This window comes from Scyliorhinus canicula, chromosome 9 (genome assembly GCF_902713615.1).
Source record: "Scyliorhinus canicula chromosome 9, sScyCan1.1, whole genome shotgun sequence".
In the NCBI taxonomy this organism is placed as follows: Eukaryota; Metazoa; Chordata; class Chondrichthyes; order Carcharhiniformes; family Scyliorhinidae; genus Scyliorhinus; species Scyliorhinus canicula.
In genome coordinates, this window is record NC_052154.1 from 88,013,456 (window position 1) to 88,035,302 (window position 21,847).

At 42.9% G+C, this 21,847-nt stretch overlaps 1 protein-coding gene across 9 annotated transcripts in view; it reads right to left on the reverse strand.

The window, feature by feature from the left end:
- The window catches only part of cnot1 (CCR4-NOT transcription complex, subunit 1), a 244,344-nt gene that overhangs the window by 47,156 nt on the left and 175,341 nt on the right, over positions 1-21,847 (reverse strand). For all 9 annotated transcript variants that reach the window (XM_038807123.1, XM_038807130.1, XM_038807124.1 and 6 more), the window contains 3 exons: positions 11,616-11,693; positions 7,672-7,849; positions 3,122-3,252 (listed from right to left, as the gene is read on the reverse strand). In XM_038807123.1, the coding sequence (XP_038663051.1) occupies positions 3,122-3,252; positions 7,672-7,849; positions 11,616-11,693 (387 nt within the window). The remainder of the gene's footprint in view (positions 1-3,121; positions 3,253-7,671; positions 7,850-11,615; positions 11,694-21,847) is intronic.

A 21,847-nucleotide genomic window follows, 5' to 3' on the forward strand; every position in this document is an offset into this window, starting at 1 on the left:
CGAATCCTTGGTAGACAGATTCCAATGTTTACCTCTCTTCACTCAGCTTGAATTGCACAGTATTCATTTTTAGAATCCATAGAATCCTTAACAGTACAGACGGAGGCCATTCAGCCCATTGAGTCTGCGCCAACCTTCTATGCCCACTCCCCTGCCCTATTCCCATAAGCCCACTTAACTGGCACACCTTTGGAAACTAAGGGACAATTTATCATGGCTAATCCATCTAACCTCCACATCTTTGGACTGTGGGAGGAAACCTACGCAGATACAGGGATAACTGGCAAACTGCACACAGTCACCCAAGGCCGAATTAAACCCGGGTCCCTGGCACTGTGAGGCAGCAGTGCTAACCACCGTGAGTAACAGGAAATAATCCACAATCTACAGTTTGTATCAGAACCGTACCGAAATGGTGCAGACTGGATAATTAATAAAATACCAGAAATAATTTCCTAAAGGAATACCTTGTCCCAAATGGACAGCTTTGCAGCACACTCTTAGCAGCAAGCTGGAGTACTAATTTAGTATCTCTAGACTGTGTTTGATTGATTGGCACCATGTGCAGGTTAGGTGGATTGGTCAAGCTAAATTGCCCTTGTCCAAAAAGGTTAGATGGGGTTACTGGGGTATGAGAATAGGGTGGAGGTGTAGACTTTAGGTAGAGTGATCTTTCCATAGGCCAGTGCAGACTCGATGGGCCAAATGGCTTCCTTCTGCACTGTAAATTCTATGATCTATGATGTTCCCAGTTGTACCCTCGTAATAATAATCTTTTATTGTCAAGTAAGCTTATATTAACATTGCAATGATGTTATTATGAAAAGTCCCACTATGAAGATGTCTCAGCGAATTAACCATTGCTGTAAAGAATATCCTTGGTCTCGGAGCAATAGACAACCTCGACTGCCTGGGCAGCACGGTAGCACAGTTGCTACTCAGCTCCATGGTCCCAGGTTCGATTCCTGGCTTGGGTCACTGTCTGTGCAGAGTCTGCACATTCTCCCCGTGTCTGCGTGGGTTTCCTCCAGGTGCTCCAGTTTCCTCCCACAGTCCAAAGATGTGAAGGTCAGGTGGAATATCCAAAAAGGTTGGGTGGGGTTACGGGAATAGGGTGGAAGTGTGGGCTTGGATAGGGTGCTCTTTCCAAGGGCCAGTGCAGACTCGATTGGCTGAATAGCCTCCTCTGCACTGTAAATTCTTTGTAAATACTGTGAAGGCTGTAAATACCGCTAGCTGGCAGATTTTGGAGTGCATGATTTTGCAAATAAGTTGCGGAAGAGTTTTAAGTAGCGGGAAATGGGCAGTGACTGCAGGGCGCTGTGTTCCATGGATACTCGCTCCCCCCCCGTGTTCCATCGACACTCGCTCCCCCGTGTTCCATCGACACTCGCTCCCCCGTGTTCCATCGACACTCGCTCCCCCGTGTTCCATCGACACTCGCTCCCCCGTGTTCCATCGACACTCGCTCCCCCGTGTTCCATCGACACTCGCTCCCCCGTGTTCCATCGACACTCGCTCCCCCGTGTTCCATCGATACTCGCTCCCCCGTGTTCCATCTGTGCTCCCCCGTGTTCCATTGTTTTTGCCATCTCTCAAAAATTCACAGCATCGTCGATAGGGAAGATAATCAATCAACTGGTATTAGCAAACTGCATGAGTCACCTCACCTGGTGAACACAGCTATGAATGGCAGACTGATGAATGTGGATGGTGCTTCTATTTAATGCCTGCATGGATCCAGTTAGAACAGAATTCGAGCACAAAACCCCATACTGTCACTTTAAATATAAAGTGCAAACAATACCGTGAATCTTATAACGTTTCTGGAAGGCACTAAATTTTAAAACAAACTCTCAAACTTTCAAAATTAGGCTGCTCTGCACTGTCACACTGGGAAATGTAGCTTTAAGTGAAGTTTATATTCTCACAATTTCCAAAACGTTAGATGTCCATTTTCAACAGGCATGGTATATTCTCAAATGCAGTTATCGCGCAAAACTCAAAGTATTCTGTGCGGCTTTGAGCCAATTATGATCTTAAAATTAGCATTTGTTTCTGATTTGATAAAACTGTCTTTGAGACTTAAACAACAAGAGTAGAGGAGGGTGATAGTGAATCTAGTAGCATTCTGCAATGACAACAATCTCTCCCTCAATGTCAGCAAAACTAAGGAGCTGGTCATCAACTTCACGAAGCAAAGTGTCGCCCACGCCCGTCTGAATCAATGGTGCCGAGTTGGAAATGGTTAGAGCTTCAAATTCATAGGTTTAAAGATCGCCAAGAATCTGTCCTAGTCCACTCATGTCAACGTTACGACCAAGAAAGCACAACAGCGCCTATACTTTCCTCAGGAAATTAAGGAAATTTGGAATGTCTCTTACCAATTACAATGACTCTTGCCAATTTCAATAGATGTATCATAGAAAGCATGGCTGCGTCACAGCTTGGTGTGACAACCGCCCAGCCCAAGACCATAAGAAACTACAGAGTTGTGAACACAGCCCAGTCTATCATGCGAGCTGTCCTTGCATCCAGACTCGGTCTACACCTTCCACTGCCTTGGGAAAGTGGGCAGCATAATCAAAGACCCCTCCCATCCAGGTTATTGTCTCCTCCATCGAGAAGATACAAACATTTGAGAACATGCACCAATAGATTCAAAAAAAGCTTCTGACCCACTGTTACGAGACTCCTAAATGGCCCTCTTACGGACTGAACTTATCTTTCTATGCATATTCTCCACAGCTGTAGCACTATATACCGTATACTTCACCTGCTGTCTATATTTATGTATTTTTATTATGTATCCTCATGTATTTATTCTATGTTCTAATGTATGGAGCGATCTGCCTGGACTGTACATGGAACAATACTTTTCACTGTACCTCTGTACACGCGATAATAAAGCTAAACCTAAATGCAAAAAATAGTTAGAATGAAACAGTAGTGGATGAACTAATTCACTGAAGACTAGCGCAATATTTTGCGTATTAGAGTCATTAGTGAAAGGGTTCCTTATTGTCCACTAAACATCCACGAGGCATCAGGATTTTTGAAGTGTGCAAATACTGAAAGTCACCTTGCCCAATACTGACTTATTATACTGAAACCGACTTACATTTGGGTTGACTGTAATGTGAGGAGCCAAGGCAGCCAGTGAATACACATTGATGTCGTGGTAGCTAAACTGTGGCTGTGGAGGGACTGTAGATGTACAAGTGGTGGTTGTGGCCGGAGTCACTGGTGCAGCTGGAAAGCAAAAGCACAGAATTAATTCTCCAAATCCTTTCCTTACTATTGATTTATAAAACTTCAGGAGCCAACAAGTGGCTGTCATTTTTCAGGAAATAAAAGCTAATTAAAATAAATTTAAAACAAAACACGCTCATGAATAACTTTGGGAGGGGGGGGGGGGGGGGGGGGGGGGAAGAAACAAAGTAGTACATGTCCACTCAGTTGTAAAAATTAAGAGATGATCAATTCAACTGTGCAAGTGGCATTAATTAATAGGTTTCAACTAGAACTTACATCATATGCAGGCTGAGAATTATCCACGAAATGAGAATATATTGTAGTACTCAACAAAGAGCTTATACAATGCTCTCAGCCAAAGTCTGAAAAATATACTGCTGATTCGGGAAAAAATTACATAGGGTTAGACTACCCCAATACATCCACGATTTGAAGGTTCCTGGGTGTGACGACGATTTGTTCCCTTAGAAATTAGCGACAAGTGCTTAACTGTGAATCCTTAAGAAGTGTCATGTTTCAATGCTCTGCTTCCTTGATATTGCATCGATAACAGATCCCAATATCCGCTGTTCAGTTGAGATTTTACATTTTTCCTTGCTTGCAATATAGCAGGACACATCTTTCAGTTGATAATCAATTTCTCATGCTCACATTTTAAAATTAAAACAAAAGCATTTAGCAAATTTTAGAAGTGCAAATCTAGAAACTTTCCAAAGAGCATACAAAGTACATGAAGCTGAGTTAACCTCCTGTCACCAGATTTCTCTGAACGATGAAGTGGGGTAAGGAATGTTTGCTACATTAGCTTGCAGAAAGCTACATATAGATAAGTGTGTGGAGTATAACTGAACTAAACTGCAGCAGGAGTGTGCATCTAATGGGTCTTAAAACTACTCATTCCCATTTAATGAAATGTCTACAAGAACCTTCAACGATCAGTAAAGCCTTAAAAGAATCATTCAAACCACTTCCGAGATGGAGGGCGGGTGTGGCGAAGAGAGGATTGGTCAGTCAAATTTATCGACTGAAGGATATTTCAATCGTTTATTCACCAGGTGTAAAACAAATAAGAGTAAAACAAACAGGAGTAAAAGAATTTCCATCAATTTGTTCCATTACAGAAGTTTTACATAAACTTTTGGAAACTAGAAGGAAAGTTATTATGAGCACAACCTTACTTGAGAAATTGTTTGGCCTTCACATACAAGAAATATACTGATGACTACAGGAGGTGGGTTGGTGGTGAGGAGACGAGAAATTCTTTAAGTCAACTGTTCTGCAAAAAGAAAAATTACACTGGGAACAGTCAAGCGACGTTCCCCCAATCTACATAAGGTTTCATTCAGGACCATGTTCTTACTTCTTTGTTTACCAGATACACCGAGAAAAAAAGACACTGCGGTTCCAACTCCAAAAGGAAGGATGATTGGGTTGACATAGAGTGAGCTCTGTATGTTACGTGGAAGAGGGATCTGAAGCAGTTGGGAGGAAGCTCACTTGAGTTCTGGGATGATGGTAGTATCCTCTTTGGACATGGGAGAGTGAACAATGTAAGAATTCAACTTTATAGCCAAAAGCTGCCATGTGTGAAAGCAGTAGTTTGTGACCAGAACTTCCAGGACAGACATTCTTTTGTAATCCAAGGCAACAAAAGGCTGCACAATGAAGTACTGTAAATACAAGTAAACAAGAATACCAAGGAAGGAGGATCGAAGTGCAGATGTTTACTGATACTGGAGTTAACAAAATGAAAGGCTAAAAAGTAGCAGTCATATTGATGATTATATGATGCAACACATAGTAAAATATCAGTTAACTGGAAATTTGTTCCAATTGAAACGTTGTTCGATGATTGGAAACACACTCGCTCCACTTAAAGATGGAATAAATCACCGCACCTCAAATATTTATTAATAAATTGAATGCTGCGACCAAAGTTGTTTCTAAAACAACATACGTAAATTGCCATGGTACATACGAGGTTTCAAAGTTAGCTTCACTAACAGAATGCATACGTCAATTGAAACAGTTGAGGAAAAGATTTTCTAGAAAATGTGTTTCATTAGCAGTTTTGAAAAAAAGTTATTAAATATGCTTCTTCGTGATTTTTTTTTGAAAGTATATACCAGAGATTCCTTCTGAACTGGTCATCAGTTGCAAGCTTATTATTTTTCCCAACCCAATCAACTTAATAAATTTAACTGTAAAAATATATGCTGTGTTGCAGCTACTGTTCACTTGTGTTTGTAAATAAAGTTTATTTTGTAGGAAGAGGTTTAAGTAAAAATCTTATTCCACTGCAAGCCTATCTCCCAAAGACAGGAAGGGTCAAGTGAAAGCGGAGCATGACCCGGCTGTTGAAGTAAATTGAAAGCAATTCTCTTCTCATTCACCTCTACCAAGTTATCTTGGCAAGTGGATGCACTTGTTCAAGGATGTTGGGAAGTACATGGATGCCTAAGAAGCCCCCAATAAAGCTCTACCTTTTTGCAACTTTGCTGCAAACCATCTGAATAACACAGATTGGAATTACCTTTGCTCACTGCTTAATTGAATCCAGAAGTCACAATGACAAAGCATATTTTAAATACACAAAACTACAGCCTAAAACTAACTACAATCAACTGCAGAGTGGATCAACGAGAGAAAAATGTAATATAAAAGAGAAAACAAGGCACGGCTCACTTGGCCTTTCCCTCCTCTCCCTAACAGCACAGTGGCTGTACCTACACCTCTGGGACTGCAGCGGTTCAAGGCAACTCACGACCACCGTCTGAAGGGCAACTAAGATTGGGCAATAAATGTTGGTCTAACCAGCAATGCCCAAATCCTGTAAACCAATTTTTTTTAAAAGTACAATTCCAGATGCTGGCCATTATCCATAGTCAAGAGCCTCGCCCACATAGCTGCTCATTGGCAAGCCTAAAGAACGAGTGCCAGTAGGTGCCTCGACAGCAAAAGGCTGCACAGCAGAGCCCTGTGCAGGCCTCACCCAACATTGAGACTTTCCAGCAGAAGGTCACTGGATAGCACAGGTTAGGCAAGTGTGACAATGCAGCAGTATTGGTGTGCTGCAGAGGTTATCACAGCCACTTGATATTGGGGTCTTTCACACTTGTGAAATTGCTTCAATTGTGAACCTCTTTTGAACATCTGCTATAAAAGGGGTGCAATGCCTGACTAGACACCTCACACTGTGAATATCAAATAAACTCAATGAACATGCAATAGCTGGAAATCCTTGCAGTATGCTAGGAATAGTCGAGGGAAATCCTTGCATCCAGAATCAGAAATTTACTGGACTGCCACCATTTTAAAAATCAAAGGCAAATGGTTAAACTGAATTAAAACGTGCAACATAAAAGTGGGCAGCAATATAACGGAGTATATTTACAGGTACAATTTTTAGTTTTCCACCATCCCACTCTCCCTAATTTAAACTGCAGGGACACTGAAAAAGCAGCTTTCCGGTACATCAGGGCCACAACCGATCAACACAGTCACGAATGATGATTGGAAGTGAACGTTAAAATTACAAAAATGCCACCAATAGTCTGGCCTGATTGATTTTGTAGAGGTGGGGAGATGGGTGAGGATTAAAATCAGAAATTTAAGTCAGATGAATAAACAGGACAGGTTGGATGGGCCAAACAGCCTTTTTTCTCTTCGTATTAGAAACATGAGCCATTCCATTTAGCTGCATTAACTTGGTACACAACATAAATCCAAACAGTAAATGGAACATTTAGGTTCCAGAAACTTTTCCCTTAAAATCATTTATTTATCTGCTAGTTGAAAATAAAATAAATGGCAAAATATTAACACAAAAATGCAGGCATACCAAACCCTAGGATGTTTAATTCCAGTGTCCTCCGTTCTACATCTTACATTACTGGCAGGACTGAAGCGGTAGCGTCTGGTACAGCACATCATGAATTCTAGAATTATATAGCAATTATATCAAAATAGCTGCTGTACACCCCAAAAAGACCGCACAATGGCCACAGCTGTTAAGAGTATTATAACTTGCATTTTTGAACCTTCAGAAGACTGACTCCTCCACTGGAAAAACATTTCCCCTCCCAGCTGCTGTAGAGCCACTTCTCCTCCTTTGTCAGCTAAAGACCAAGGCTTCAATCTGGCCTACCGGTAATGCCTGCAAAGCCAGTTCCCCTCTGGGTCCTAGTGCACGCTGTGTTAAATGAAATCTGACCCACCCTATATTTTACATCAAACACAATGATCTGCATTATCGTAAAGGCAATCAAAAGAAAAAAAACATCAGGTTAATAACCAGGTATAATCAAGCACTGCCCAGTTACATCAATTTTAAATGAAAAGGCAGTGTACCACAGGGTTTCTTCCTTTGTAAGCAAAATGGCAATCTAATACTGAACAAAAATAAAAGCACTTTACCAGTGGTGACAACTACAGGCAGCTCCTCTGGTATTTTGGACTCTCTCTTTGGAGCAGAGAGCTGTTCCTCTAGATTTGTCAATTTTTCTTTCTCCTTTAGTAAAGTTCCAGGCTTCAAGTCGTTAATATCCAAAGCCAGATTTTTACACAAGACCTCAATTTCAAACTTCAGGTTTAACTAGAAAAAAATTTTTGGTGGAAAAAAATGTTAGCAAAAAGTTCCATCTTCCAAACCAATGGTATTACAGATAATATCCACCTATAATGATCAGCTTAACAAACAATCAAACTATTACAGTTCTGGTCTAATATATTGCAAACCTCTCAAAATATCACTACCCGAAATGCATTTAGTTCAATCTTAGCACCTTTGTTTGTCCAACGGGAACCTGAAATTTGAAGCAATGCAATGTGCCAAACCACCAAAGTTCTTCATACTGCTATGGTTTGAAACGGAAGACTCTCTTGGGAAGGTCTGTTTCTGAACACTCACTTGCCTTAGTTATTAAAGTGTTCCAAATGTCTTTACCAAGAGACATTAAAAGAACTGAAAATCTGAATCAGAAAACACAGCAGACTCGTAGCATGAGAGAAGAGAGATCAACTCTGCAGGCATAGATCATGCACCAGAACTTCATCAGCATTAGCAAAGGATCACCACTGTTTTTTTCCTCTTTTCAGCTACAGGCGGCTGTGTATTTTCTGTTTTAATTTCAAGCAACTACTGCATTAGTGCATTCAAACTCCTGGGACTGTGCAGCCTGGACTGGTTCTATGACCAGGAGAAGTGGAGCAGGGAGGGGTAGAATCTATGACAAGGTAATTGACCATGTACTAAAGCATGCTTCCAAATGCTGAGCACGTGGCAGTAAAGGGGTCCAGCGAAGGGCTGGCTTTCTCTGTAATAGGGCGGCAGGCAAGCTCTTGACAACCAAGCAAAATAACTTCAATGATGGCCCAGAAACACTAGAGATCAGCCACCATTTCCTCAAGTTTTCTGCAGTGGGATGACAGCAATATCTTATTTCTTGTAAAGGATGAAAGAATGTGGTGCTGCCCTATGCAAATGCCGACTTCATGTTGCCATCATATCACTGGAAACAGTATTCGAGATCAGTCTCCGAATCCCCCACTTGACTGAAAGCAGGGCCTCATTACAGCAACATCATTAGTTCTTCGTTTGTGGGAAACAATATTGAACCGACTAACAGCAAGGGCACCAAATTATCATTTACTGCATTAATTCTCAGTTGAGCTTAGTCAGAAAGCAAAAGACAGACTGGACCACTTAACTCCCAGGGTAAATCATCACTTAACCTGAAGTAATTTGTTCTTGGACAAGGTATAATTTGATGGATGCCATTCTTAGTTAGGTGGCATTATTAAAGCCATTCCCAGTGAAATTATCCAATTTGTCCTACTCCCCTATTTTTTCTTCTGGGTCTGCAATTTTCTCCCAAAAGTAGTTATTCAATTCCCTTTTGAAAGCTGTTGTTGAATTTGCATCCACCATCCTTTCAGGTAGTGCATTCCAGGTCATAACCCGCTGTGTAGAATCAAATTTGCCCCAGAAATATTTGTTAATTGTCCTATATCTATCTCCACGGGTTACTGGCCACCATGCCAGAGGAAACGGGTTTTAGGTGGATTGGCCACGCTAAATTGCCCCTTAATTGGAAAAAGAAAATTATTGGGTACTCTAAATTTAAAGAAAAAAGAAGCTTCGGGTTTGGTCAGGACTTCATTGACTGGGTGCGGTTGCTGTATCAAGCGTGCGCATGAAAGGCGGATGTCGGGCTATTTTAAACTGCACTGAGGGACAAGGCAAGGGTGTCCCCTCTCCCCGCTGTTGTTTGCTCTGACCATAGAGCCATTGGTGTGGTGTTAAGAGCTTCTAGGAACTGGAAAGGGCTGGCTGGGGGAACACCGGGTCTTGCTTTATGCGGATGACCTGCTCCTGTACATTTCGGACCCATTAGTGGGGATGGGGGAAATTATGCAGATTTTAGGGGAATTTGGCAGGTTTTCGGGTATAAATTGAACATGGGGAAAAGCGAGATGTTCGTGATCCAGGATAGAGGGCAGGAGATGAGACTGGGCGAGCTGCCGTTTAGAATGGCAGGAAGGAGCTTTCGCTATCTGTAAATCCAGGGGCTCGAGAATGGGAGACATTGTTCAAGTTAAACCTGTCCTGACTAGTAGAACAAACGAAAGAGGACATTAAGAGATAGGACATGCTCCCGCTATCACTGGTGGGGAGGATAGACTGCGAAAATGACGGTCCTCCCCAGATTCCTGTTTGTCTTTCAGTGCCTCCCCATCTTCATCCCGAGGGCCTTTTTTAATGGGCGAATGTGATTTTGGGCTTCGTGTGGGCTGGTAAAACCCCGCGAGTGAAGAAAGTATTGTTGGAGCGTTGGGGGGGGGGGGGGGGGGGGGGGGGGGGGGGGGGGGGGGGGGGGGGGGGGGGGGATTAGCGCTGTTGAACTTTTGTTACTACTACTGGGCGGCTAATATAGCTATGATTAGGAAGTGGGTAGTGGGGGTGGTCGGCGTGGGAGCGAGTAGAGGCGGCATCTTGCAAGGACACAAGTCTGGGGGCACTGATAACGGGGGGGGCACTCTTCCGTTCTCGCCGGCCCAGTACTCCACAAGCCTGGTGGTAGTGACGGGTCTGAGAGTCTGGGGGCAGTGGAGAAAATATAGGAGCGGAGGGACCATCGGTTTGGGCCCCAATCTACAACAACCATCGGTTTGTATCGGGTAGACTGGATGGAGGGTTCTGGAGATGGCAGAGAGCAGGAATTGGGAGGATAGAAGATCTATTTATAGACGGGAGCTTCCCTAGCTTGAAGGCTTTGGAAAATTAAAATGTCAGCAGAGACAGAAATCTAGAGGGGGGGGGGGGGGGGGGAGGCTAGGCAATTGTCTTACTGTTAGGGGTGCGAAGAATGGGATAGGGATGGAATTGTTTTATGTACCATGTTTATGGCGCTGTTATCGTTATTATTATAAAAACTACAAATACCCTAATAAAGTTTTTTTTTGAAAAACAACCTTCAAATATAGTTGAAAAACCACCTCCCAGTTAAAATGAGATGCAACACCAAAATTAAGTGACAAATGACATAGATTTTGGCATTTTCTCTCGAGGTTTATTTTTAAAATAATGATTTTCGTTAAATATACCTGCACACTCCTATACCTGCTTTACTTGAGCAATAACACTCACCAGGCAGGTGCAATCTTTTAATGAGGGTATCAACAGATTCTTTCAGGACTTATTGCACTTTACAGGCTTAAAGCCTATGGAAACAAGTGATTCCAAGTATAACAATATGTTGTGGGAAAGTACCAAAAGAAAAATAAATTACAAAATGTAATTATTTCACCCAGCTCGAGGGCCACAATCAGCACTCACATCTAATTCGGAAGTTTTAAAGTTTATTTTCATTGATTCTCCATGGTATCATCATCTGTACCTGACAAGAGTCTGGTCAGACTTGGTTATAAAAGTCATAAATTTAGGACAATGGATTTTAGAGTAGCAACAAAATTTAGCAAGCAGTTTGAAATAGTTACACTCAACATTAACATATTGTTTAAAAGATGCGGTTGTACTGCATGTGAGAGAAGACAAAAGGGGAAAACTAAATATAAACCCTTCTCCACAAGGTCTGAGCCCTTGAGAAGGCTCCTTACTAATTTCTCCCCACTCCTCTCAACTGCTTTCTGTAAAAAATTTCATGTCAACTTCTAAAACTGGTTTGAATATCATCTAAATGTTCACATTTTGCACAAAATTTAAGCACAAGCAGAAGAAATTACTCTGTAATGCTCAGCTACATCTCAACAATAATCTAGCAAGTTTGAATGAGCTTCTTTCTAATAGAACTACAGTGTAATCCCCTGGCAGCAATTAGCACAAATCAGAAGGGCCTTACCTTCAAATCATGCTCTTGATGCAGCTCTGCTAGTACATTCATGATGGCCATTGTCCAAGGATTTGGAGGTCTAAAAACCTAAGGAAACACAGTTCACAAAGTAAGAAATGATTTGTATAGTGCAACAGAATATTGGGAAACTCAACTAATTTCTGGATCAAAAAAATTAAAGAGAAAATGGTTTGTATGTCTTCACTCCCACTCACCCCACGATCTACGCCAAACAATAGTTCCTTCGATCACATACTACCTCCTACCAAGTTACCACTGCATTGTTAGGAGCAACTAATTAGGTACAAAAAAAGTGACCTCAATTACTTATTTTCCCCTTTCTGCTGGGGTCCATTATGGACATCCGTAAAATAGTAAGGCGTTGGGAGAAAACTGCTGAAACAATTTAGTGCCAGATAAAGGTCATTATAAAATATATCGACTATACAGATATTAAACCCACCCGATTGCCATTTAATTGCCCCTCTCACTTTTCAGATGTTCCCATTCTTTTTCCCAAAGGGCAGAAGTCTGATAATTCCCAAAAGTCTGGCATTTTAAGAAACATTGCAACTTTCAATTAGCTGCATCATCTGCAGAGGGCTAAATCGCTGGCTTTGGAAGCAGACCAAGGCAGGCCAGCAGCACGATTCAATTCCCGTACCAGCCTCCCGAACAGGCGCTGGAATGTGGCGACTAGGGGCTTTTCACAGTAACTTCATTTTCATTTCATTTCATCCAGGTTTGGTGTCCATTAATTGAAGATTCACCATATTGTACTATATAGGGCAGATACTTCAGCAAACTCTACTATAAATGTATGTAATCAACTGATGAGAGCATATCCTGATGAAAGCAGTAATGTGGTTTCATCAGCACTGCTGTTGGACAAGGGAAAAAAATTACAACACCACTTAGTAATCAATCCACTTTTTAAAAACTATATGCAAAACAGTATGATTAAATATGGATAATCCAGGAGATAGGGTGTCTCAGAGTCAGGTTAAGCAATGCAGATAGCCTTGAACTTGAAGCTCAAATTCAGATGCTCAGTGATTGTGAAAAGCACCATATGAATGCAGGTTTCTTGCCCAGCAAAAACTCATCTTAAATAGTACAAACAAAAATTCAAAGATGGAAAATAAAAATTGTAGGTGGGAAAAGACAACAGTCACAAAAAGGGATGTGAAACACAAATACATTGCCCTAAGAACAGCACAACAGACTGAATATGGCATTGGCGACTTGTGAATATTTCCAGCTAAATCCTCGGGAAGTGCAACCAGATGGAGTTTTTTTTTAAATGACACCCAAAATTGCATAGTAGTTTAATATTTAAAGATTCCCTGCAATGGCAACTCTTAAACACAACTTCCTCCCACAGTGGCATTCATTTACACACCAAACTGAGATTCGCAGCCACAAAAAAATTCTTAATTCATTTACAGGGTGTGGATACCACTGGCTAGATCAGCATTTATTGCCCATCCCTAGTTGTCCTTGAGAAGTGGTGGTGAGTGACCTTCTTGAACCCCTGTCGTCCATGTGGCCCAGATACACCCACAGTGCTGTTAGCGAGGGAGTTCCAGGATTTTGACCCAACGACAGTGAATACCATATGGTGTCAGCACAGAGTTCATCCAAAAAAGGTATCTCACAGCTATTGCAGCATAATTATAGCTGGGTACACAGCTGATGTTTTAGAAGGATACTTAAGCAAGGAATTGAGTACCTGCAGGTTGAAGGATCAATCAACCTTATCTGACCCAAAGAAATTTTTTTTTAAAACTGGATCACTGCCGAACCAGAAATAGGTGGCTCATTTGAAGTCTTGCCTTATAAGCCGTCTGCAAGAGTTTGGAATCCGGGGTCTCTTCCAAACCAAGAGCCCAACCACCATTTTCCTCAAATACTAGAAACTGGATTTTGCACTCACTATCTTTTGTGGCAGTTTATTCTGTAAACTCCCAGCTGTACCTGCAGATTTACAATCAGCTCCACAGGCCCTTCCCAGCTTCAGGGAAACCGCTGACAATTTTCAATATTTGATACATCCACTTTCTCCTCTGCCACCCAGTCTGCCTCCAAAATTCTGTGTTCGCAGAAAATTGAGCTTGAAAATCAACAGGGCTGGTTTAGCTCTGTGGGCGAAACAGCTGGTTTGTACTGCAGGACAAGGCCAGCAGCATGGGTTCAATTCCCGTACCAGCTTACCCGAACATAGTAATGTGGCGACTCGGGGCTCTTAACAGTAACTTCATACTTGTGACAATAAAAGATTATCTTTAATTTCGCTCTTGCATCTTCACAAAGTTTAAATCACAGCCTAATTGCTTTCGGTCACAGCAGCTCCAAATCAGAGTGTCAACGACCAAGATTTTGACCCTCAGCATATATACTGGGTAAACAGTAAAAGGAGAGCATCTAGTTTCTGTCTCTTTTGTAGTCAACAGCTGCAGGCCTGGAATCCATCACAGACTCACAAAGTTTCCCTCTTGCGTTGAACTTTCAGATACTGCACTTTATTAATGAATTGCTGTCCTTTGTCTGTTTTACTTCAACATCTTCCCAGTTTCTTGATTTCGTTTTGCTGCAAGAACTGTTGTTCAGCACTTTGAACTACATTATTTTTGGGTAGTTGCTTCTGACACAAAGGTCATTGCATCAAACTTGGGTCTTTTTTATGTATCAATTAGATTCATATATAAAATAAGCATGTACTGGTTTGCAGAAGAGCCGGTAATCGCACATGAAAGATTGGTACTTGAAATCTATACACTCCAACATCTGCAGTCTGGAAATCTATTGTTCAGAAACATCAGGGGTCCAGCAACCTTTTGAACAGAGCCAAGCATTCCCTTGATATCATCAGCACCTTTTTGGTTGAATGCTTACTTTTGGGAGTAGTAAAATGGAAGATGTAAAGCTACTTTCATTATTGCTTTATGATTTCCCCACTTTGTTTTAGGTTTGCAGTAAATATTTACAACTATAGTGTTTTCCAGTTCATGTACTTGTGGTTAGGCATTCTAATATTATTTTGTAATGCAGAAAATTCTGAAATCCTGAAATTGTTTGGTCCCAAGCTTTCTGAATTGGCAAGGATATGGTGCATTTTCTTAGAATCATGTATGTAGACTCTTCCTGTATTATCAATGCAGTAAAGCTGGCGAGTGGGAGAAGAAACAAAGTAGTAGTCCAGGATATCAACAAAGCATGCAATAAGATCTGCACAGATGCTTTTGTCAAACACCCAGCATTCCCTTTCTAAACTGCAATTACTTATCTCAAAACCTCCTCGCCCTCATTCGCCGATTTCAAATTTTCCCCCAAATCCTTAAATGCGATGCCTCGCTCCATCCGTGGGCTGGAATTTTCAGTTGCATGCAGGGGTGAGATTGGTGCAGGCACACTTTGAAAATAGCATTCGCTGATGGCTTGGTGTCATGACAACTCAAACATGCTGTTTTCACAGTTGGCGACAAGCGTGAAGAGAGCCAGGAAGCTGCTCTCCTCCAATTAACTAACTGCTTGTTAAACTTGAGGATAAAATAAAGTTCAGTTGCAATGCCCTCCTGGGTAGAATGGGTCACCTGGTGCGTAGATTCATACATTGAGAATGGTCACTTAAGTAAAGTACTACTGCCTTTCTACATTGATAATACAGGAAGGATCTACATATATAATTTCAAGAAAATGCACTTTAACCGTTTCAATTTGGAAAGCTTGGGGCTAAGTTATTTCTGGATCTCAAAATTCTCTGCATTATAGAACGATGGTATAACACTTCACCAGGTTTCAGGAATCATATTGTACCACTGCAGAAGCAAACATCTTCAGTGGAGGACTACAGAAAATCGGCAGCAAGTGCTTCGATTCACAAGTCACTGAACATAATTTGGTAATAGGCTCATAAGATATAGGAGCAGAATCAGGCCATTTGGCCCCTTGAGTTTTCCTGAAGTAAGGAGACCAAAACTGTGGACAATACTCCAGGTGTGGTTTCACTAATATAGTTAGTATAGTTGCAACAACACTTGCTTACCTTTATACTCTATTCCTTTAGCTATAAATGTCAACATTCAATACGCTTTCTTTATTACTTGCAGTATCTGCATGCTAGTTTTCTGTGACTCATGAACGAGGATCTCTAGATCCTTCTGGAACGGAGCACCCTGAAGTCTCTCCCCATTTAGATAATAAATTGCCTTCCCATTTTCCGGCTAAAATACGTGACTTCACACTTAATACAGCCTCAGTGCTCCTCAATGCACCGCCCCTTGCCCTATGGTGCAATACTCTACATATTTTCAACCACTACAATGTATTCCCAAGCAAAGGTCTGAAGTGGAATTATGAAAAGCCTAACGATACAAGGCAATATTTGCACCTTCAAAATTTGTCCACCCCCCCCACAACTATTGCTGTGCTATACAATAAAAACATTTGAAGTACTCAAATAAACACACAGGTTTTGCAAGTGAACTTGGTAACATCATGCTTCTCTTAATTATCGACAAACACTACTTGCAATTAGATTATGCAAAGATGCAAATCATATTAAAATTCCTATTAACTGAATCATTTTGAAACACATCCCTTGCAATACTTCCACTAAGAGGGTTACAGAAATATTCTATTTGAGCACCAATGAAGAACATGTTCCTGACCAAGGATTCTATTGTGCTATTTATAATAGTTTGTATACACTGATTATTAGAACTACACATTTGCAGGAGCATGTATTGACTGTACCAATAACCTTCCAGTGCATCTCAGAGCTTAATAATTGCCCTCATCAACTATTTTCTTTTCAGTGGAGGTGTTCTGTTGCTAACTCAAAAAATGTGCAATTCAGCTAGTTTTCAGACCACTTAATTTTAAAAAATGATTTTATTTAACTTTTTCAATGTCACAAAACATACATATTTTATAAAATACCGGAAACATCCAACGACAAAATATACGAATGAAAGCACAACCTCTTCTTCTCCCCTCCCCAAAAAGCAACTGACTATGATTAATTCCTCGAATTAATAAAAGGCTGCCACCTTCGGTAGAACTGCTGGACCAATCCCCTCACTGTGTACTTAACCTTCTCCAGGCACAAAACCTCATTTCGATCCCCTTACTATGCTGGGGAACTCGGTCGGATTGGAGACCCCCCCACCCCAGCCGGACTCACCTCCAGACAATCAACGAGGCGAAGGCCAAGGGTCCGACACCCCAAATAAGGCAACCAAAGAGCAGGGCTCCAGTTTCACATTGAGAATCGACGACATGATGCTAAAGAAGGAGACCCAAAAACTCATGAGCTTGGGACTGGACCAGAACGTGCGCTTATGGTTGGCCAGGCCCCTGGAACACCGCGCACACATGTCATCCACCTCTGGGAAAAAGCTGCTCATCCTCTCCTTGGTTAAGTGCACCCGACCTTAAGCTGGATGATGCGCAGTCTTGCACACAAGGACGTGGAGTTCACCCTGCGAAGGGCCTCACTGCACACCGCATCATCCACCATGGGCCGCAGATCCCCCTCCGACTTTGCTTTCACTCCATTAATTTAGCTTACTTCTTCTGAAAGGATGCCCCATAGATTCCTGACATGTTCCCCTCCTCCGACCCCGCAAGTAAAAGGTTCCTTTGCTTTAGAGATGTCGGCACCACTGGGAATGTTTTCTGTACTAAATTCTAACCATAGAACATACAGTGCAGAAGGAGGCCATTCGGCCCATCGAGTCTGCACCGACCCACTTAAGCCCTCACTTCCACACTATCCCCGTAACCCAATAACCCCATCTAACCTTTTTGGTCACTAAGGGCAATTTATCATGGCCAATACACCTAACCTGCACGTCTTTGGACTGTGGGAGGAAACCCGAGCACCTGGAGGAAACCCACGCAGACACTGGGAGAACATGCAGACTCCGCACAGACAGTGACCCAGTGACCCTCCTAAATTCTTCAGGATAGAAAACTCTTGCATCTCCTCACTAGACCTCCCAACCCCCGCACATTCCATGTGACCAACCTGATCGGGCGTGTCTCACTCTCCCCTCAATCCGGCCATTCACACCACAAAGTGTTACCCAATACCTACACCAAATGCCGAGGCCCAAGGTCCACCTAAGATGGCTGCCAACCCCACACTAAATGTGAGACAAAGAAACATCCCTAGCCACCGTTAACAATCCCCAACTATCCCTCCTCTTCTTTGAACCTCCTCCCCCCCTACTTGAATCTGCTGACCACCTTCTGGAGAACAGTGCTCTCTCCTCACCATTCCCCCAAACAAAGCTCGGCTCACTGAACCTCAAACAGGCCACAGCTCCTCCCCCCACAACATTGCAGAGCCGTTGGCAATGATCTTTTCGTCCTCCTTGTCAACAGGGGTGGTACCAGGGGATTGGAGAGTGGCGAATGCCGTGCCCCTGTTCAAACAAGGGAATAGGGATAACCCTGGGAATTACAGGCCAGTTAGTCTTACCTCGGTGGTAGGCAAAGTAATGGAAAGGGTACTGAGGGATAGGATTTTTGAACATCTGGAAAGACACTGCTTGATTAGGGATAGTCAGCACGGATTTGTGAGGGGTAGGTTTTGCCTTACAAGTCTTATTGACTTCTTTGAGGAGGTGACCAAGCATGTGGATGAAGGTAAAGCAGTGGATGTAGTGTACATGGATTTTAGTAAAGCATTTAATAAGGTTCCACATGGTAGGCTTATGCAGAAAGTAAGGAGGCATGGGATAGTGGGAAATTTGGCCAGTTGGATAACAAACTGGCTAACCTATAGAAGTCAGAGAGTGGTGGTGGATGGCAAATATTCAACCTGGAGCCCAGTTACCAGTGGTGTACCACAGGGATTAGTTCTGGGTCCTCTGCTGTTTGCGATTTTCATTAATGACTCGGATGAGAGAGTTGAAGGGTGGGTCAGTAAATTTGCAGACGATACGAAGATTGGTGGAGTTGTGGATAGTGAGGAGGGCTTTTGTCGGCTGCAAAGAGACATAGATAGGACGCACAGCTGGGCTGAGAAGTGGCAGATGGAGTTTAACCCTGAAAAGTGGGAGGTTGTCCATTTTGGAAGGACAAATATGAATGTAGAATACAGGATTAACGGTAGGGTTCTTGGCAATGCGGAGGAGCAGAGAGATCTTGGGGTCTATGTTCATAGATCTTTGAAAGTTGCCACTCCAGTGGATAGAGCTGTGAAGAAGGCCTATGGTGTACTAGCGTTCATTAGCAGAGGGATTGAATTTAAGAGCCGTTAGGTGATGATGCAGCTGTACTAAACCTTGGTAAGGCCACATTTGGAGTACTGTGTGCAGTTCTGGTCGCCTCATTTTAGGAAGGATGTGGAAGCTTTGGAAAAGGTGCAAAGGAGATTCACCAGGATGTTGCCTGGAATGGAGAGTAGGTCTTGCAAGGAAAGGTTGAGGGTGCTAGGCCTTTTCTCATTAGAACGGAGAAGGATGAGGGGCGACTTGATAGAGGTTTATAAGATGATCAGGGGAATAGATAGAGTAGACAGTCAGAGACTTTTTCCCCAGGTGGAACAAACCATTACAAGGGGACATCAATTTAAGGTGAATGGTGGAAGATATAGGGGGGGATATCTGAGGTAGGTTCTTTACCCAGAGAGTAGTGGGGGCATGGAATGCACTGCCTGTGGAAGTAGTTGAGTCAGAAACATTAGAGACCTTCAAGTGGCTATTGGATAGGTACATGGATTACGGTAGAATAATGGAGTGTAGATTAATTTGTTCTTAAGGGCAACATGGTAGCATTGTGGATAGCACAATTGCTTCCCAGCTCCAGGGTCCCAGGTTCGATTCCGGCTTGGGTCACTGTCTGTGCGGAGTCTGCACATCCTCCCAGTGCGTACGTGGGTTTCCTCCGGGTGCTCCGGTTTCCTCCCACAGTCCAAAGATGTGCAGGTTAGGTGGATTGGCCATGATAATTGCCTTTAGTGTCCAAAATTGCACTTAGTGTAGGGTGGGGTTACTGGGTTATGGGGATAGGGTGGAGGTGTTGACCTTGGGTAGTGTGCTCTTTCCAAGAGCCGGTGCAGACGCGATGGGCCGAATGGTCTCCTCCTGCACTGTAAATTCAATGATAATCTATGATTAATCTAGGACAAAGGTTCGGCACAACATCGTGGGCCGAAGGGCCTGTTCTGTGCTGTATTTTTCTATGTTCTATGTTCTAACACTCCCGTTCGCTAGCCAAATTCCTAGCTGCAAGCAAGGTAGCTCCCACTCAGGGTACATGTTAAAGAACGAAGAGAAGACGTTCCCATGCCCATCTACATTACATATAAAAAGCAAAATCCAAAACCCCATCAATGTTCAAATTCTGACCAGGAACCACATATCTCCGTTGCTATTATCGCAACGATTACTGTGTATCCAGATTGATCGCCCATCCCCTGCCCTATAACATAGACAAACACCAAATAAAAGAATATATACAGTATACACAAAATCCCAAACACATCCCCAACAACCATAACAGGTCCCCCAGAACAACCGTAACAGTTCATCCAGAATCCTTTTGACCGAGTCTAAGACTATGTTCTTTAACAAAGGCCTCTGCTGCCTCCGAAGTATCAAAATCATCAAACATCTGAGGAAAATACTCAGTGGGATGCAGGCCCACCAGCCCTGAGGTTTTGTCTTCTTGACCTGTTCTTCAGGTCATCCACTTCCTTCAGGATGTTGTTTCTTCCCCCCCCCCCCCCCCAACTGATATCTCAGCCTCCAACGAGGCAATTTGATTGCTGTGCCTCAACAAGGTGTCCTCCACTTGCTTCACCTCTTCTTGCTTTTAACAGCCTCTGGGATTCTCCCCATCTTCTCCCAAATCCAGCCAAGTACCTCCTCAATCAATTTGAGAGTTTCCATCATCACCTGTCCCTGTTGTTAGAAGTGTTTCCCAAACTGCTTCTGAACTCCGAGACTAATACCTCCGCCAACATATCCACCGTGATAGAAGCGGCTACACCTGCTGTAGACGACTCCACCAGCTTCCATACTGGTGAGCCATGCGGACCCCCCTAATCCAAAGGGTTTCCACTCGCAACTTTCTTTCCTCCTGCCTTTTTTGAAATTTTACATTATTTTATCAACGAGTTCACTAAACCTTTAGCTAGGACACGTTTGTTCTCCCAAATTCCCCGAGAACCGGGCAAAAATAACGTACCCTGACAGGAGCTGCCTTGTATGCATCCTTCTACATACCGTCACCAGAAGTCCACAAACCGCTTCATTCTGACACCGGTTTTCTTTATGGCGTGGCAAATAGCAGTGGAGTGCAATTTTGATCTATGACAGCGGCACAATAGCACAGTGGGTTAGCACTATTGCTTCACAGCCCCAGGGAGCCGGGTTCAATTCCTGGTTTGGATCACCGTCTGTGCAGAGTCTGCACGTTCTCCAAGTGTATGTGTGGGTTTCCTCCGGGCGCTCCGGTTTCCTCCCACAAGTCCTGAAAGACGTGCTGGTTAGGGGAATTGGATATCCGAATTCTCCCTCAGTGTACCCTTCACTTCTTCACTTCCCACAACTTCAAAAGCACCCCACAATCAATCTCAACTCCTCAGAACTCTCCTCCCATTTATACATTTCTAACAACATAGCCTCACTCGTAATTCTCTCCCCAAACGGATGTACTCATAAATCCCTTTCCCAACAAAACTGATGTACCCACCTTCCAGACAGTCAAATTCCCCATCTCATGTCATATTTCTAACAATTTTAAAATCAGTATGGACGCCTTCCTAAAAACACTCACTTTCCGACTCTATTATCTTCAGAATAAGTCCATAAAGGGAGTCCACACATATTTGTAGAAAGAAATAAACTTTTATTACAATAACTATTATTCACATGCACAAAGGATCCCAGTAGGGTCTCTCCTCTATGCCGATACCCAAACTGGCCGACTTTATATAGAAGTAGTTTAGCTACACGTGGTTTAGGATTCCTCACCCCCTTTAACGGGGGAAGTTGATATTCAGTGAGGCACATGGGGAGTTTAATCATCGCCACATCTTGAGTCCCATGCGGGTTATGGCGCCTCCCTCAAACTAAAGTCCGAAGAATCCTCTGATCACTGTGGTGATGGAAGGCATGGACTAGCTTAGTCTCCGGCTGTGCTCTGTGCACCACCGGTGTAGGATCAGGCAGTGCATATTGGGAGGGCAAACGTTGCTTCCGAATGGAACTGGAAGCTGCTGCACT